Source organism: Homalodisca vitripennis, chromosome 2 (genome assembly GCF_021130785.1).
Source record: "Homalodisca vitripennis isolate AUS2020 chromosome 2, UT_GWSS_2.1, whole genome shotgun sequence".
NCBI lineage: Eukaryota > Metazoa > Arthropoda > Insecta > Hemiptera > Cicadellidae > Homalodisca > Homalodisca vitripennis.
This window is the reverse complement of record NC_060208.1, coordinates 172,130,363-172,147,748: the sequence shown is the minus strand read 5'-3', so window position 1 is coordinate 172,147,748 and position 17,386 is coordinate 172,130,363. Positions and strand designations below refer to the sequence as shown.

Sequence of the window (17,386 nt, the reverse complement as noted above, 5' to 3'; positions counted from 1 at the left end):
TAACCTAGTGCAGTGATAACTCATTTCAAACTCCTATGATGGGCCTCTATATTTATTTGAATCTTGATATCCTTGATAGGTTACTACTTGTAGACATACACAGCTAGAGCTTGGAACCAATTGGTCAGAAGTGTAATAATAGTTATTTGTAAAGTTTTCATGAGTTGTACGAAAGTTACCAGGGTAGGTTACATTATATAGAGACTATAAAGTTATATACAGTTGTATATAATTATTTATCTAGGCCTATCACGTAAATGGTAATTTTGAAGAAAGGCTATGAATAAGAAATTAGTAGGTATTTGGGTGGAAAACTGTATTGTTGAATTGATTCTTTACACCACAATCACTGCATGTAGTTTGAAGAGACTAATCCACATCTTCTATTACTTGGAAAAAGTTTCATCAAGGGCCAGGGATAAATTTACTAATTTCTCAAATTCGTGTAATACATAGGCTAATAAGTTAAGGAAATAGACTAATAGACATGTTTAAGTAATTGAATGTGTGTCAGTTTTTTATATTTCATTTAATCACATTACCTCAAACTATACAAAAGCTCTTTTAACACTTACTATACTGTAGAAGGTCTACTAGTATACTTTGACTTCCAGAAAGTTCCAAAAGTACTAATAAATCATAATTACATAACAATTATTATCATGGGCTGTTTGAAATTAGATTATATCATAAATATTGATCGAGGGAAGGGGGTGAACCAAGATTTCGGGTCAGATGGTTTTGTAGTAACTGTATTCAAGATACGGACTGCTCTAGGTTAGGTAGAATTTTGTTTTTCATCTTGAGAGTACAAAGATAAAACTCATGTGGGATGCTTGTGCTCAATTTTAATATCATAGCAATTCTTATTTTAATACAATTTGTCATTAATATTATAACAAATGTTAATGGCTTGGCAGTTAAATTCTTGAAACCATTCCTCAGTGACCATCTTAGAGATAAGACTAACATGTATACAAAGTTCCATGTAAATTTGTTCTGTAGTTTTGGAGATTGATGAGGAAGTCAATGGAATTTCGATTTAATGTAGCCTATATACTAGGCCAAGAATGATCATGAAATTTAATTTTGGATAATTTAAGTAATAGGTTCCTTACCACTAGGCTAGCTTACTGTAAAGAAGTTTTTCAGCGATTATGTTTGTCATCTCTTGTTATTTGTTTTTAAGTTCTTTATAAGTTAATGTAAATAAAGAGCAACTAAATTATTATAGGCAAATAAAAAAAAGAAGGCTCAAGTGGTCATTGAATGCATTCCTATTCATGATTCCAAATCACTGTCTTTTGGGAAAATTGTCAAGATTTAACTAAAGATTTTAACTTTAAACACTTTTTTGGTTTAAACCGTTAAAGATACAATAAAAAGTGGCTGGATATTTTTTGTAGGAAATTTAAAACTTCAGACGATTCTTTTCTCAGATTTGAAATGATTTGTCTGGGTTACCCGTTATGGAACTGTCATTGGACTACATCTTTTCAGCATTTTTTGCGTTGTGTTATGCAAAACTTCAAGTCCACTACTCATATTGTTTTCGAGATATTGTATAGCAAATATATAGACAGTCAAACATTTACTACCGGATGGGTTATATGGACATAGCAAAACATATACAAGTCACTTGTTTACATATTAATCAAGCTCAATCTGGAACTGGATTAAATTGGACAAATTGTAGTCACATAAAAATATAAAATTACTAAAAATGCCCATTCATGACAAAGATTTTGCAATTAAGAGTGTTATTCGGGCTTATGACAGAATATACGACAAAAAGTCGCTTGACCTTTTTGTAGACCACATCGTTGTCTAGTCACTAAATATTTTAGATTTAAGCTACGGCTAACAGTTCGGCCGCATTGAGGAGGACCATGAAACAGAAGTTTAAAAAGTGGCATATCAGCCAACTTGCTTGCAGGTCATCTATGTAATTACTTGTACAGAAGAGAAGTATGGTTTTCTAGACAGGATACTTTCAGGTTAATCATTGCCATTCATGAGAAAACAAAAACGCATATTTCATATATTCTGTTATAAATGTTTTTGTTAATTTTTTGAAAGACAGGGAAGATGATCCGTAAAGTTTGTTAAAAAGTGTTTAGTCTTGAATAAAGTTAATTGAAACATAGTGGTTTCTATGAATCGGATAATGGAGATCTGTTTCTATTTCTAGCTGGATAGTGATGTACATGATTATGAGGTTCTGTGTTAAGTCTAAAGTAAGGTGATGCATAATGATAAATCTTATTTTGTAGATCTAGCCTATATTGGTGTACTAGAATTGCAATTTTGTGAATGGTTCAGTGCATGAAAGGAATATTAAATTATTTGTATTGCTTATAATATAGCCTGTTTCAGACTATGTGCATGTTACTTGTACTACATTTACATGTCTATGTCACAATACATTGGATAATATTATAATCAGTGATTAAGTTGAGGAAAGGTATAGGAGTCTAGTACTAAACCTATGAAGAGAAATAGTTTAATGTTGTACCAGTTAGTAGGTAATTGAAAACACTTAACTCACTGACACTGTTGAGTACAAAAAATGCTTAACTTGGCGTAGCTAAATTGCTGACATGTTATTATCCATTAATAATAATAAACCTTACATTAACGCTGTTATAAGGTCATCATATGTCCAGGCATCAAAGTTGGTGAAAATCAGTGAAATAATTTCTGGTACGTTAAATAACAAAGTCTGCTCGGTGGAGACTCTTCATTGTGATGGTTGAATTAATCCGCACAAAATTTGACTAGTTTTCAATCTAAATGAAAATTGAAAACCCCTATTTGTAAGTGGACAGAAAATGGACAAAAATCCTATCAGAGGCTTTTCTGATCACAAGCGTAGTAAGGCATCATCATTTGGCCCACGCAGTCAGCCTTCCTCATGTGAGCGCTGTATTGTATTACAGGCTTTCGTGTAATTTTCAGCAGCTTTCTCTTATATCTGATAGTAGCACTTCATTGTCAATGCATTTTTACATCATTATAGTGGAAAATATACTGTTTTCAATGTGGGTTATAGTGTGCGCCTCAACAGACTTTATGTTTCCACCAATAAATGCGGATCCTGAAACAAAACACACCAAATTGTCCACCTGGACTGGCAAAACAGGTTGCGAGTGAGACAACCATTAACGGCTCACACTGAAGCAATGAATTTAAAGTTGGGCCACTACTGTTTTTAACAGATATTGCGTCACACGCACCCACTGCACATCTTTTTTGAAATGGACATGAGAGTGTTTATCTCTATTAAAATAATAAAGACAGCAGATCTAAATACAATCTGATCACAACCTAAAAATGTTGCTATTATTATTAACACTTTATGTGCCAACACTTCAATATTGTCAGATGTGTGAAACAGTTCACTGATGAAATGTTTCTTTTAGGCAAGTTTGGACATAAGGTAGACCACCTGCTATATTTAGTTTCCAGCATTGGTGGAAACTATGTTAGAAACTAAAGTACACTCTTTCAAAATTTCCTAATAGGTAATGTCATTCTTCAAACAGAACTTACCTTTCTGTAGCTAATTGTTTATGTTGTTCAGTCTTTTTAGATCAGTAATATTTTAAAATAAACCATAGAGTCACTACAAAAGAAATTATTTTCAGTACATACAGGCACATTATCATGTATATTATTTTATAAATAAAATTTTACTTATATATTAAATATACCTTTCCTCTTTATTTTACTCTGTAAATAAAGCCAACGCAAGTTATGTATGTATATGTTTCATAGATCTTAATAGTCATATCTATAAGAAAATAGTCTAGATGTTTTAAAATCCCCAGTATGCTTTCCTGGCATGATTAACTCTTCCAATTCAGATTGATAGTGTAAGGTTTGTAGTTGCAAGATCTGAACTGTTTTCTTATTTTAAGACCTGGCTGTAGTGAAATGACCCCGAGTTTTACCCCATAAGACCAATGGTAAACATTTTTGCACCCTTATTTTGGTTTTGCTGTTATGGGAACTGTCTCATTTTAATGATACAATCATGCATCAAAGCGCTTCTTAGTTTTTTATTAAGTTTATTATTTTTAAATATTTAAATGAGGGAGTACGTACGTACAATTTTGAGATTTATTTCTTAATAGCAATGAAAATGTTTATAAAAACTATAAAGCATTTCAAGACGTTTAATTAAATATCTATAAATTGAGACATGTCTCATAACTCTAGAACCAAAATTGCAGGTGCAAAAGTGTTTGTTGAAGTTAAACATTGTTCTAATGGAGCTAAACGCAAGATGGCTCTTAATAACATTCATCTAAACAAATGTTCAACACAGGTATAGTTTCTGTCATTTGTTCTTTTTTTTGTATTAAACCAGGTATTTTAATAAATTTCTACCCATTCTGGCAATTAATTGGGGCCTTTTCGGAGATGTTATGAAGTTCATGATATTTCTCAACTTTTTGTAATCATCAAAATAATTGCAGTTTATTTCATTTCAAGAGATTGAAATAATACTGTCTTGTTAGTGTAATTAGTGATGAAAAATTGTATAGTCTGATTTTTTGCTTGTTTATAAAAGGTATTATGATTTATGAGCATGGACGCGATACTTCTTGTTTACAAGAGCTTGCAATATACTCTCTTCAGCGCTCATAGGGTTTATTGTGAATTAACTGAATGTTCAGTAGACTAGTAAAACTGATCAGTAAGCTCAATAAAAAGCATAAAATTATTCTCAGGAGTAAATGTTTTATGAAATTTTGACCAAAACCGTTATAGTGAGTTACAAAATTACTACAGTACTCTTACTATGTGTTATATTCCTGTCTTAGGAGTGTACACAAAAATCAAATAGCAAACTTAAAAATATTTATGTGACAATTTTCAAAATATGGATGCACACGGAGGGGAATATTACTGTCTGGGCACTCGTAGTGTTTCTTCCTTTTTTTTTGTTTGAATAAATGTAGTAACTGACACTTTTGAACTCTCCAGTTTTCATTGAATATAGAAAGTGTGAGTGACATTGAATATAGCTAATTTGTGACTAATTCAAAGTCCAAGTCGGCTAAAGGAAGAAGTTGGTTATGTGTTAATGTCTATTGCTATAGTTTTAGCTTTGAGAATTATGGCTTCATTTTACTTAGCAATCAAATTTGTATTTTTATAGTTTGGTTGTGGCAAACACATTTCTATCACTCCCATATATAGCTTACAAGGGAAGCTTTTATAAATGACAGTAGTTAAGATTAAGAGTTAAAGCCAAGTTTTCAACTTGTCTTTTTAGTTTCAGCTGACATTTCTACAGCAAGAATAAAATGAGCATATTTTTGTAGTTTTCAAATAAATTTTGAAATAATATTATTGATTATAAGTACTTATGGTGTATGAGAGATTCTTAAAAATCCCAATTTGAGCCAAGATTGCCTTCATGATTCTTCCTTTTTTATTTAGTTTTTTCAGATTATTTACAGTGCACTTTGATCGGCTCATATAAAGTAGCTCTTCAAAATTATTTGTAAATAAATTTTGATTGAACAATACGATTGAAATAACTGTTTATTAATATTCTTGTGTTGGGATTACAGATGTAGAGAAAGAGATGGCGCCAGTGTGATGCAGTCTGACTGTAGCCGTTACCTCCACTCTGTGTCTGATTTATACGCAGCTGACGAAATATCAGTCCTACTGGAGGAAATACGGGAACTGGAGCCGGCGAGTTATCGTCCGGAGGACCTTCAAGACTTCGAGATAGCGGGCTCACAGACAGGTAAGATGCAGATTTCACGTTGATAATTTTTATCAGACATGCTTATTTGCAGATCACATGGCAATCTTAAGTACTATTAAGTAACTATCAGTTGGACAACTATTCCATCCTATATTGTTTTTTATTTGTTTATTTCACATTTCAGTATCTCTGCAATTATACAGTGTTAGATGGCTAAGCTTATCTTTGCTTAACCCATTGGAAAAAAAGTGTAGAATCTTAAATTCTTATATTTGACGTTGTCTGACAACTCAATTTTTTTCTGCTCATATGTTGGACGGCATTCAGCATTGTAATGATGTCACTTTTACTATATTTTGAGCTTTGATGTTAACAAGTTTCTAGTATTTTTGCAGTTAGAGACAGATAAGGAGAGATGAATTTATTACAAGTATTCCTATGTATTTGCCATGTAAAATAGTAAAATGAGTGACAAGTCTGATGATGGCAGGTGGAGCCCTAGGGGGAGGCAGTGAAACACCTGGTGATGTGGGGACGGTGCGATCGTGGGACTCCCATGCCAACTACAAGCACCATCTGCCTGGGTCCTCTCCCACACATTCCATCTTCAGCGGTGTGGTGCTTTACTGTGATGAGACGCACCTGAAGAGTGGTACAGGCATCATACGGCTGCTGCTTGTCGTAAGTAATGTAACAACATATAAATTATATTCTTAGAATAATAAATCGTAAACTAAAACCCTTTTAAAATTCTTTTTATTTCAGACACGTGTTTTGGTATAAACCATCTTCAGTGTGAACATTAACCTCTAACTAAATAATAAACAAAACAAATAAATATACACCTGTCGACTTTTTAAACAGATGTTAAATTTATATGACACAGTTGTTGTAATTTTGATTAGTATTCTGTGTTTAATATTTTTTCAAAGATAGGATTTGTTTTATTTTTTTAAATTGCTATTTAATATGTTGTGAGGATCTTTGTTATGATTTAGATAAATATGTAATTCTTCTTTCGTGTTTAATAAAAGAATTTTAAAAGGGTTTTAGTTTACGATTTATTATTCTAACATAGAGATAACCCTATAATGTGGAGTTCATAACATAAATTATGTTCTATATTAATATTTCCAAAATTAAACAAAATTCATTAATACAAAAACGTGATTAGGCATTGTTTTTTATTGTAACCCTATCTGGGGCATTTCCAAATTTGGGTTTTCTTAAAATCTTTTAACCCTCTAAGTGGCAAGCGCCGTCTGAGACGTATGATTTACGCCGCCGCGAAGTGGCAAGCGCCGTCACAGCCATCGCTTCACATTTAAGGCCGTTGCTCCGCAACCGTCCATTATTTTTAGGCGTAGTTTGAACTATCGTATTCTCCATGAAATTTCCTATACATATCATATAGTATAGTGTGTATTCATGTTACTAATGTTTGCTGGCTTAAATGATTCCGACGGTTTTCGTTTGACCTGGCGGCAGACGAGAGAACAGCTGTCTACTCGTCTCGTCACTGTTTTGTTTGGCGACTTTGCGTACTGTTATTGTCAGTATATTATTGTTTATCGTGTTTGTGTTACCGGTAAATGTTTAGGTTATTCGTTCGTCATGGAAAATGTTGGGGTACTTTGGGATTATACCGACTACACCAGTATGAGGAACACAAACAAATAAATTTATAGAAAAAAAAAACATTATAGAACGAAAAAGCAACTCTTCAATTACAAACTTACAATGATTATTAATTGTTAATGGGTTTCCTGTGACGCCCAGAAAGCAGCAATATCAAGGATGAGTGAGTCTAGTGGATTTCCGCCTTCAGCAGCAACTGCCGACCGCAACGCATATTTTAGATGTAGGCAACTAGTCATGATCTTGTAAAAAATGAATGGCCCCCTCTTCGCTCCTGGGTAAATCCCAAATTCTCATTGTGTCACCCATCACTAATCTATTACACACACAGTAAAACACGGAAGTACAACAAAGCGACGCACTCGACAGACACTTCGGCATGAAAAGTACAAGAATGCGGCGCACCAGCTGAACGGGCGGCGAGAATCTGTAGTCACGTTATCTACTAGATCGCTCGACTTTGACCTCTGTCTGAGGATGGGGAGGGGTTTGCAATAAGACAATTCCTGTTTTATATTTACGAAATATACTCTGCTATGACAAACTAAGCCACTATTATACTATTATAGGCCCTACACTACTGGGAGGAAAAGACAAGCCCCTTCTAGTGACTCGGGAGTAAAAAAACCAGTTTATACATAGATTTAGTTTTTCCCATCTAACTTTTTTGTTCTTGTAAATAGAAAAAAATGTATAAGAAGTAATTTGTTTAGAATAAAATTGTGTATATTCTGTGAATTTGACATTATTTTGTAGCTCCAGTAGTTTCAAAGTGACAGACAGTAGAACTTAAAAATTATTTTTTCTAAAAAAATTTTTTTACACATCTACAATGATATTAATCTGAAAATAATGGTAAGGCACCAAATATTATATTTATTCTTATTCTATAGTTCATAAGGAAAACAAAAATATATAATGTTGCTAGGTTATCACTTAGATAATATTTTCTAAAAATAAGTTTAACAATCACGGCAATTTGCCCAAAAACGGCCTGCCACTGAGACCACAAATGACCGCCACTTATAGGGTTAAAATTTTTCTTAAACAAATTTTCCGTAACATGTCACAACAATGGCTAATTTCTGCACCTAATTTTTTTATATGTCGTTGAATTCATGTTGAATGTTAAGTATAATGAGAAAAGTAGGTAGGCTTTCAATTTTTCACAAAAAAAAATATATTTTTAATACTATTTCAATGTTTCTCCATGTAATTTTTGGTGTACTTAAAAAATTAATTTACCTTAAAAATTAAGCAATCATGTGCCCAACGGGGTACACAACAGAAGTTGTGAAAGTACCTGTGAATCTCAAATTAGGGGCAGATAACTGTGGATTGGTTATAGTTTTAACCACAAAGCCTCATTATTTAATATTTTTATCTCAGCCGTTCTTTATGTGCTGACATACCTAAAGGAGTTCCACAAGGGTTAATGCTTGGGCCTGTGCTCTTGCTTTTATTCATTAATGACTGTCCTTTTCAAGTATCAAATGAGGGTAGTAAGTTGCGTTTGTTTGCAGATGATATCTAACATCTGAGGGTTAGCCAGAACTTGAAGTAAAAGCTCATAATACAATCAAATATTATACTTATGTGGTATTCTCAAAATCCATCACCTAAACAAATTTTATTGACTCATATAATTAATGCAGATTGTGCTTGTTCCTTTTCTTGTTTCATTGGTGATTCACTTATCAATCCATCTCCTTTCACAAAATTTCTTGAAATTTATATTGACAAAAAAAAAAAGATTTACTGATCACCTTGAATCAGTATGCAAAAAGCTAAATTCCTAAGGTTTTTTTTAAGTCCTAAAAACACTTTAATTATGGACAGCAAATGTTTGTTGGCAGCATATTATGAACTATTTTATCCCTTATCTCAGCTATAGTGTATAAATCTGGGAATATGAAAATAGAACAGACCTAGTCCTTATACTTCAAAAAACTCTTTGAGCAATTTTTCATCCTCTGTGCAGGTGCTCTTGTAAGTCATATTTCTAAGAAAACAGCTTAACACGTTCGCTGCTAAAAATTAAGTAATGTATGTTGCTAGAGGCTAATTTTTTTTTATTAGTATTCACTTACCAATTTAGTTGTTGTGACACGGGTTGGTACAGAAAGGTCATCAAACACCAAAAGAGCCGAATTTCGCCATTTTGAAAACGTGCAGTAGATCTACCGCACACGCTCCTGGGGCCAGTCTCTCTTCGAAGCGCGCACCGTTTTCCTTATTGTTTTTGAAAAACAGACCACTAACGATTGTTTATAATAATACTGGGAACAAATCACTTAGTATAACTAAAAATATATTGATAAAAAACACTAAAAACTACTATTTACAACCCAACCATCCTCCCCAAGGTACGCTTCAAATATCCTCCCCAAAAACTGAACAAAATATCTGTGGTGTGTTGTCTGCAAAATTTTATCTCTACAATTTATTGATCTAATTGACATTTCTGGTGCTATTCTGAAGTACAAGTGTGTTAGAAATTGGTCAGATAAGTATTCTAAAAGTATTCAAATAAAAGGTTTGGCTTTTTGTCAGTTACAAAAGTGAACAAATTAGTTTCAAATATTACTTACATCATAATGGCAAAACTCACATGTCTATAATGCACACTGTATGAAGTTTTAGAATGGAAAGCAATCACACAGCCACAAATATTTAGTGTTTCTTCACTCAATATTTCCTAATGACAATTTATACTAATATTTTTATAAACAAAATAATTTTATAAACAAAATAATTTTATAATAAAACAGCAAAATATTTAAGACAGGAAACAGATAGTTGAAGTTTGACTCAAGTAGCATGTTATAACCAATCACATCATCCCACCAACTTAAGTGCAGAAACAGCTGTATAATCAAATGGTTAGTGATAGTCTACCAGCTGTCAATCAACCTTCAATAAACAAGCACTCACCTTTGGACCTGTGATAACCGGCTACTGATAACCGATTTTAACATTATTTTAATGAGCACTGATTTTAATATATTGTTTTTATACAGTTTTAAATTATTTATTATACAGTTTTAAATTATTTATTTAATTATTGAATTTTAAATTATTGATCATGTAATTACTGTATTTCTGCACATGCAATATTGAAGCTGCTGTGCATGTACTTAACAGTGACAAATTTTAAAGGCAATACTACAAACATTTAAAATAAATTGTGACGATTCTCCCCGTGCTTTGTAATCTTTTGATCCTAGTATTCCTAATAGGAAACTATGTATGCATTAAAAGAAACAGTGTTTGTCAAACTAAAAGGTCACTCAGCCTGGCCTGCCATTATAGATAAAATAGAAAAACTAAAAACTCGAATAAGATTTCACATAGTTTTCTATGGTACTCACCAAACAGCTATATGTAGTGAGAAAGAAATTTTCCCTTTTTATAACTTTCTTGAAAATGAAATTCCAAAAAATCAAAGCTTAAAGCCTGACTTTCAAAAGGCACTAGATGAAGCAAAAAAATCACTATTGACAGATAAAAAATTGGAGTTACACTCCCATGATTCAAAAACAAATTATGAATGCAGTGAACAAGAGTTAAAGGAAAAAATTTTAAACCTAACTATAAACGAAAACCAGGACTTGGAAACCTCCCTAAGTCTTGCTGCAGAAGCAGGAACTTTGCTACTTGGCGAGAATAATAGCTTAAAACAACAGATTTCTGACCTTAACGAGAAATATTTCATTCTTCAATCAGAATTAGAAGATAAACTAAAAGCCTCAGAGGAGCAAATAGAAAACTTCAATCAACTACTTAATAACCTGAAAAAGGATTTCAGCATAGAAAAATCCCATCTTCTCAAAAAAATTAAAGACAAAGAACAAATGCTAGAAGATTTTGAGGAACAAACAGAAAAGGATCAAAGTGCGTATGAAAGTAAGACAAAAAGCTTAGAAGATGTCGCTAACAAGAATAAGCTATACTATGAAGAACACTTGAACCTTGCCTGCTCCTCCCTTAAAACCACCAAAGAGGAATACCAACAGGCATCAGAAATCAATGACAAAATGTCAAAAAATGCAGACAGATACCATAGAAAAACTAAAGAAAGAAATTAAATCCTTGAGGGAAACAATAAATCTGTACAGAGAAGAAGAAGATACTAATGTTAAAAAACTGCAGTTAGAAAAAGAAAATCTGGAAAGGTGCAATATTGAACTGATGGAAAGGATTGAATTTTTAGAGCTCACCTTGGCTCTTAACTCTGAGCCACACTTAAATAAAGGTGAAGGTGATGAAAATCTTTCTGAAGAAGTTTCATTTCTAAACGAAGAACTTACAGAAAAAGAAAGTGGGGAGAAACTTAACCAAATCCCACAAATATCAGATAACCAAACTAAAACTCTATCCACACAATCAACTGCTAATTCAGAACTCATCAGTGTGACACTCAATGAGATTGATGAACCAAACAGCTCTCAGACCCCTGTAGCAAAGGAAGCCACTGCAAAATATGTCCCTGAAATCAAACACGGTCAGCCACTCAGCTCGTTGCTATCTGCTGCCCAATCTAACAAGGAGTCGACCTCATTGACTTGCACACACTCTGAGATTATTGTAGTCAAACCCATAATACACCAGTACTCTGATGGATCCTACCCAGTGCTCAAAAAGAGAAAACAGAACTTCTCAGGGAATAAACCTAAATCAAAAAACAGAACGGATATCTCTGGATTTGAAATTGCAGAAATCCAAACTGAAGAAGTAATCAAATCCTCAGAAGTAAAAATTCACCGTGCACAAACCGTTGATGTTGAAAAAATCCCCAAGCGACAAAGACATGGATCACAACTGCAGAAATCAAGAATCTTTATCAACTCTGCATACAACACACGAAACAAACAAACACCACTGGGGTCGGACCATATACAGCCTTGCACACCCCCAGCAGACGAAAATGCTAATAAATCATTGTCCAAAGACTCCAGGAGAAAACTGCAAACCCCAAAACTGAGCACCTATCAAGTGACGACACAAGGCTTAGCCCAAGTAACAACTGACCAGCTAATAGGGAAGAGTGGGGGAGATAGTCAAACCCCGTCACAAAAACAGAGCACCTATCAAGTATGGACATTGCCCAAAATACAAATTAATACAAAACCTCCAATTACAGCCAGGATCTTGAAAACTGGACAAACACATGAACAATTTTTTACAGAAAATATTGACTTTTATAAAACACTTCTTGGACAACAAAACCTAAAAAATACTGATACTCATAAGAAAACTATCTTAGAAGACATCCAAATCCCTTTTATCAATTCACACCAACATTCTTTTTTAGAAGAAACCATAACACCCCATGTCCGTTACAAAAGCAGAATATTTCAAAATCAAAACCGGGCAAACTTAAGAAGGTCATAACAGTTCTTCACCAAAACATTAGAGGCTTGGCTAATAAAACAGAACATTTAACCCAACTCCTACAAGAAACTAAACCATCTCTCTTAATTCTGACTGAACATGGATTAAATTCATCAAAACTGAGAAATACTAATATAACTGGATACTCACTGTTAGCAAACTTCAGTAGAGAAGAACAGAAATTGGGAGGAGTAGCCATCTTCAAGAATGTTTTAACAGAAATGAAAACAACGAATATAGATGTTTCGAGTCTCTGCAGACAATTTGTATGTGAAGCAGCCATGATCTCTGTAAATTGTGGTAACCACCTGTTTTACCTACTAGGAATTTATAGATCACCAGGAGGTCCAGCAGAGTCATCAATAGAATCAATATCTAATATTCTTGACTATGCGCAAACACAATCAAAATCAGTAATTGTTATGGGGGACATAAATATTGATAGACTGGATGAAGACCATGCGGACACCAGAAGACTTGAAGAGGAATTACTGACCCATAATATAAGAAGACTCCCCTTACCTGCAACTAGAATTACGGCCATGACTTCTACTTCAATAGATTGTATTTGTACTAATATAGATGACCAGCTAATCCAATTCTCGGTTTCTGAAACAGGACTCTCTGACCATACTGCGCAAACACTTACCTTAACTTACATATCAGAAAACAAGATAACTCTGCCCTCAATATATAAGAGAAATTACTCTCAGGACAACTTAAACTCCCTAAAGCGAATCCTTCAACAAGAAGATTGGATTACTGTATACAGCAGTGCTGATATTGACATTTCTTATAACAACTTCCAAAGAATAATCAGAGGTACTCTTGAAGAAATATGCCCAAAGAAAAAATCAAGATCAAAAGCAAATCACAAGCCCAAAACTATATTCGATCAGTTAGCAAACCGACTAAAACAGAGCTACCTAGAAGCATTAAACAAGTTTAGGATTTCAGGGAAACCAGAAGACAAACTTGACATGATTCAAAGAAAGCAAAATTATGACTTACATTTAAGGAAACTTAGACAAAATTCTACTACAGAATACATTGACTCTGCACATAACAAGTCCCGAGCTCTGTGGGAAGTTATCAATTCAGAAAGGAAAAATAAGAAGACAACAGATATGGAATTGATGACTATAGATATTAACGGAAAACCAGAAAACCAACCTGATAAACTAGCATCCTACTTCAACACCTTCTTTTCTGAAATAGCAGACAAAACCTTACAAAAACCTCAAAGCTCTAAAAACCTCATATCACCTAAAACTCCTCCTAGTCAACATACTTGTATGTTTCATTTTACCGAAATCACACCTACAACAGTTATAGATGTAATACATTCCTTGAAACCATCACTATCCTGTGGAATAGATGAAATTCCAGCTAAATTTGTAAAACACTGTGCCCTGGAACTTGTTGTGCCGCTGACCTACCTAATAAATAAATCTTTAGTACAGGGAAAATTCCCTTCATCCCTAAAACAATCAAGAATCTTTCCTAAGCATAAATCAGGATCCAAGACAGATATTGCCAACTTCAGACCAATATCAAACATCTCAACTTTTGCAAAAATATTTGAAAAAATAGTACTTTCTCAGCTGATGTCTCATCTTAAAAACCACAGTCTCATTACCAACAATCAGCACGGTTTCCTTGAGGGTAGGTCTACAATCACTGCCTTAACAGATATAACTGAATATATTATTGACCAGCTAGAAGACTCAAATTATGTATCAGCAATTCTCCTCGACTATTCGAAAGCATTTGACTGCCTTGGACATGAGTTAATACTACAGAAGCTCGAATCTCTTGGAGTGGCACACAGAGAATTGGATTGGTTTAAGACCTATTTAATAGGCCGGACTCAAAGAGTGGAAGTACAGCAAATTCAAAACAACATAAAAAGCTCAGTTACATCAAAGCCACTGCCAGTCAAAAGGGGTGTACCTCAAGGATCAATTCTTGGTCCAGTCTTGTTCATCCTTTTAACTAATGACTTTCCTAAATTCATAAATGACAGCACTGAGAACAAATGTGTCATGTATGCTGACGATACTACTGTAATAGTGAAAAATAAACTATCTCAAGACCTTTCTGATGACATAAACACAACCCTTAACAAAGCAATTGAATATGCTGACAAAAATGACCTAAAAATAAATCCTAAAAAGTCCATACAATTAAATTTTAGCCGTAGGACAGAACCTGTACCACATGTACCCAACATAAAATTGGAACAGGAAGCACGACTATTAGGAATGACAATAGACTCTGATCTAGCTTGGACAAGTCACATCAACAAACTTTGTAGCCAGATTGGGACAGGGATATACGTAGTCAGACGTATGCAAATGTTGGGAGGCCTGAACATCGCTAGAACAGCCTACTATGCACTAGTTGAAGCCCACATTCGTTATGGTCTAGTCCTATGGGGAGGCACATCTGAAGGAAACCTCAAAAGGGTTTTAGTATTACAAAAAAGAGCCATACGAATCCTGGCTAATCTACAACCAAGGGAGAGCTGCCGTGAAGCATTTAAAGCTCTCAAAATACGGACAGTGGTGGCATTATACATTGAAGCTGTTACTCTTCATGTTGACAACCTTGATCTACCTAGATGTGATGCCATCCATAGCTACAGTACTCGACAAGCAAGAAACTACTATCTGCCAACCCACCGCACCACATTCTATACAAAAAAACCATCTTACATTGGACGTCAACTATTCAACTCCCTACCAAGACAATTCGAAGGTCTTAGAGGAAGGACCCTGAAACACCAGCTTCAACAGTGGCTTGAACAAAATCCTTTCTACAACCTCAAGGAGTACTTTGAAGCTGCAAGAAGACAAAATACCGATGCTTGACTTGTATTTTATATGTTTATTCTCTGTACATTTGATTTGACACATATTCTGTTCTTAATGATCATGAATAAAGTATATCTGTATCTGTATCTGTATCTGTATCTGTATTCATTAGTCATGGAATTGGTCAAAACAATGTGGGACACACAACCCAGGTTGTCCATCACATTCTAAACACTGCCACATCACGTATTTCTTTCTGCCATTTGCATAGCAAACTCTGCACCTCTTTTGTTTACTTCTCTTTCCACAAGCCACTTTTTCTGTAATCCGTGAGGGTACATGGGGGACGCGGCGGCGCTTCAGAGGTCGAGGAGGCTCGGGAACGTCCGTGAGTAGCTTGTCAATAACCTCCAGACGGAAGTCGTACAATGGCATTTTGTTTTCTCCACTTGATGTGCGAACTTCGTTATAGAGATAGTGTGCATTCACTAACATCATCTGAATTACGTGGACAAAAATCTTTTTATACCACCGCAGTGTTTTCCTTTCGCAAGGATAATATGACATCATTTGGTCACTGCGGTCCACGCCTTTCATAAAATGGTTGTATTGAACAATTGGTAGTGGTTTTAGTCTCTCCAAACCACCTCGATTAATTGAATTCACCATGTCATTTTCAAATTCAGTGGATATGTAAGAGACAACGCGTTTGTCTTTCCATTTGGCGACAACAACACTTGGTTTCACCCTTTTTCAGGGTTGCCGATTTGACTTCAGGAGATACGTATTTTCTGTCCAGCCGAAGAGTTCCAGTGCAATATGTATTCCTACGGAGCAGGCTTGAGGCAAGAGTAAAACTATTATAATAATTATCCATAAATAAACTGTGGCCACAATTGAGTTTCCCTTGCATCAGCTTCAATACAACATTGGCTGCATGCCCCTTACCACCGTAATCATCTAAAACTCCGCAATACATAAAAAAACGAAGTATTAGGCCATGGGGGTCACACAAACTGTACAGTTTGATGCCGTACTTATGGCGTTTCCCTTTTATATATTGCCTAAAGTACAACCGTCCCCTCCATAAAACCATTCCCTCGTCAATGCACAACTTTTTTTGAGGATAATAAATTGAGTCCATTTTATTGTTGAAGTAGTCAATTAGAAACTGTACTTTAGAAGCTCTGTTGTTTGGGTTAGGGTACCTTTCAAAATTAATGCATCGCAAAATAAGCATGAATTTGTCCCTGGCCATGAATTTGGGGAAGCACGTTGAAAACAGCTTACAAGTTTTCCAATAGTCTTGTATTCGGGGTAATTGTAATATTCCCATGTGCAGCAATAGGCCAATAAAACATTTGAGATCCTCCACGGTAATGTCTTTCCATTTATGGATTCGTGAGCCTGGGGTTGTAGTAGGTCCACAGAATAACTCCAACGCGTATCTATTCGTAGTAGCCACAATGCCCTCCAAAAAAATCACATCCACCAGCAACAAGAAAAAATTGATTGGGGTAATCTCATTAGGCAAAGGGACTAAAAACTTTTCCTCTTTTGTAAACGGTACATCTTTCATACCTATAGTTTGAGGACTCCATTGTGGTGGTCTTACGTCATAGTCTGGGTCTTCGACCTCTGACTCATCAGTCTCGTATTGTTCATCGTCGAGGTCCGGAGCATAACCAGGGACACCAGGGTCGTCTTCATAATCAGAATCACTATTAGCCACAAACTGACGTCTATTCTGGATTCCACTAGTTCCAGGAGGCAAATCCATGTCTATTGTATTATAAGAATAACACTAAAC

At 34.6% G+C, this 17,386-nt stretch overlaps 1 protein-coding gene across 2 annotated transcripts in view; it reads left to right on the top strand.

Moving 5' to 3' along the window:
- The window catches only part of LOC124355041, a 34,405-nt gene that overhangs the window by 1,042 nt on the left and 15,977 nt on the right, over positions 1–17,386 (top strand). For both annotated transcript variants that reach the window (XM_046805950.1, XM_046805949.1), the window contains exons 2-3: positions 5,586–5,767; positions 6,219–6,409. In XM_046805950.1, coding sequence (XP_046661906.1) covers positions 5,614–5,767; positions 6,219–6,409 — 345 coding nt within the window. In that variant the 5' untranslated portion in view covers positions 5,586–5,613. The remainder of the gene's footprint in view (positions 1–5,585; positions 5,768–6,218; positions 6,410–17,386) is intronic.